The 1,938-nt window shown below is 61.5% G+C and overlaps 1 protein-coding gene across 1 annotated transcript; it reads left to right on the top strand.

The window, feature by feature from the left end:
• Positions 1-182: 182 nt before the first annotated feature.
• Positions 183-1,052, top strand: EMIHUDRAFT_78428 (hypothetical protein; the record flags this gene model as incomplete). Its single annotated transcript, XM_005772591.1, has 3 exons — positions 183-259; positions 562-659; positions 805-1,052. Coding segments are annotated over 3 exons (423 nt in total), but the record flags the coding sequence as incomplete, so codon positions are not given.
• Positions 1,053-1,938: the final 886 nt, after the last annotated feature.

The raw sequence follows: 1,938 nt of genomic DNA on the forward strand, positions 1-1,938 counted from the left end.
CTAGTCCACGGAGAGGAGCTGTCGAACCAATTCTTTCCCAAGAAGGTTGAGGAGTGTTCGCCGGGGTGAGGTATTGTTCGCTCTGTACGGCTGACCGGGCGTTTAGTTGCTTTTCCTTTGCAATCGTGGGATCCCTTTTCTTCCGAGAGTGTGTGTTGTCCTCTTCTTTTTTTAGCCTCGTGCAGGTGCAGCGCATCCTGATGGAGCTCCTCACGCAGATGGACGGATTCGACCAGTCCGTCAACGTCAAGGTCATCATGTGCACCAACCGCGCAGACACGCTCGACCCCGCGCTCCTCCGGCGAGAGACAGCCGAGAGACCGCACAGAGACCGCACAGAGACCGCACAGAGACCGCCGAGAGACCGCCGAGAGACCGCCGAGAGACCGCCGAGAGACCGCCGAGAGACCGCCGAGAGACCGCCGAGAGACCGCCGAGAGACCGCCGAGAGACCGCCGAGAGACCGCCTCGACCCCGCGCTCCTCCGACACGGCCGCCTCGACTGAAGGACAGTCCGAGAGAAAGAGGGGGGGGAGGGGGGGGGGGGGCACCACGACTGAGCCTGGGCCCTATCGCCGGTAGGCCTGGCCGCTTGGACCGAAAGATCGAGTTCCCGATGCCCGGACGGCGCGAGAAGCGTCTCATCTTCCAGGCGAGCCGTGATGCGGCCGAAACGCTGCGGCCGAAATGTAGCCGTGATGATGCGCCGAGGCTGCTAACGGGGGCGGCTCCAGATTCCACTGGCGGCTGAAATGCGCCGAGGTTCGTCGCGCGCGCGCGCGCGCAAAACAGATAGCGAGTGAGCGTCCCTCGCTCTCACTCCTTGTTGTCAGGTCGCCACGGCAAAGATGAATCTGTCGGACGATGTCGACCTCGAGGACTATGTGTCGCGGCCCGAAAAGATCTCGGGCGCCGAGATCGCGTGCATCGTGCAGGAGGCGGGCATGCAGGCGGTGCGCGCCAACCGGTACGTGGTGATGCCAAAGGACTTCGAGAAGGGGTACAAGGCGTCGACGCAGAAGAACGACCAGGAGTTCGAGTTCTACAGGTGAGCGCGCGCCTCGCGCAGCACTGGTTCGCCGCAGCGGCGCGCGCGGCGCGGCGGCCGGCTTGAGAAAGCCAGCTGGCCCGTCTCCAATCTGGCCCGTCAGCGTCACGAGGTGGTCTGCAGTAGACGTGAGAGAGCTTTAACGTTGGGCGAGCGCTGAACAGCAGTAATCAGTACATACATCCTATCATCAATGTTGCTTGTGTCAACAGCAACAACGCACCGCCCGTTACGGTGCGTCGGTAAGGCCGGTGCGCCACACGGAGCGCGAGCGGAATTTGGCGAATATGCGCGCGGAATCCGGAGAAAATCGAGAGAGATGTGTGTCAGAGAAGTACAACGGGCCGGGCTTCAGGCTGGTGCTCACGCGAAAAAAGGAATCGACGCTATGTGCAAAGCATACAAGAAGAGGAGAAAAAAGAGGAGAGGCGCCAGTGATGACGAAGCAGAAACTAGCGCAGACGAGAGCAGGGCAGAACCGGGGACTGGGGAGCCGGAGCAAGACGGCATCGGCCGCCGAGGGAACGTTGGGAAGAGGCACCGAGGAGGGCGGCGACCTCGACCGACTATGGAGGACCCGTCGCCAGACGACGCAGGGCAGAAGACGGTGAGGCGGAGCAAACGCGCAGGGCGAGACGAGGGAGGGAGCAGGACTTTGCGGAGATCAGCAGGAGGATGTACGACGAGATTAGGAGCAGCAGGGACCCGAGGGACCATGTGGAAGACGGCTAGTGCCAGTCCCCCATCGGGAGGACGACCCCGGCTAGTCGCCGACCACACCCACAAAGAACCCTGCACAAAGATCGCAAGGGCGGGGACCTGTTCCTTTTTACCCATCTCACAGTAGAGAGGTGTCCGTTTTATTTATTTATTTATTTAGAAGTACAACA

The sequence above is a fragment of the Emiliania huxleyi genome (assembly GCF_000372725.1).
Source record: "Emiliania huxleyi CCMP1516 unplaced genomic scaffold EMIHUscaffold_3559, whole genome shotgun sequence".
NCBI classification, from domain to species: Eukaryota; Haptophyta; order Isochrysidales; family Noelaerhabdaceae; genus Emiliania; species Emiliania huxleyi.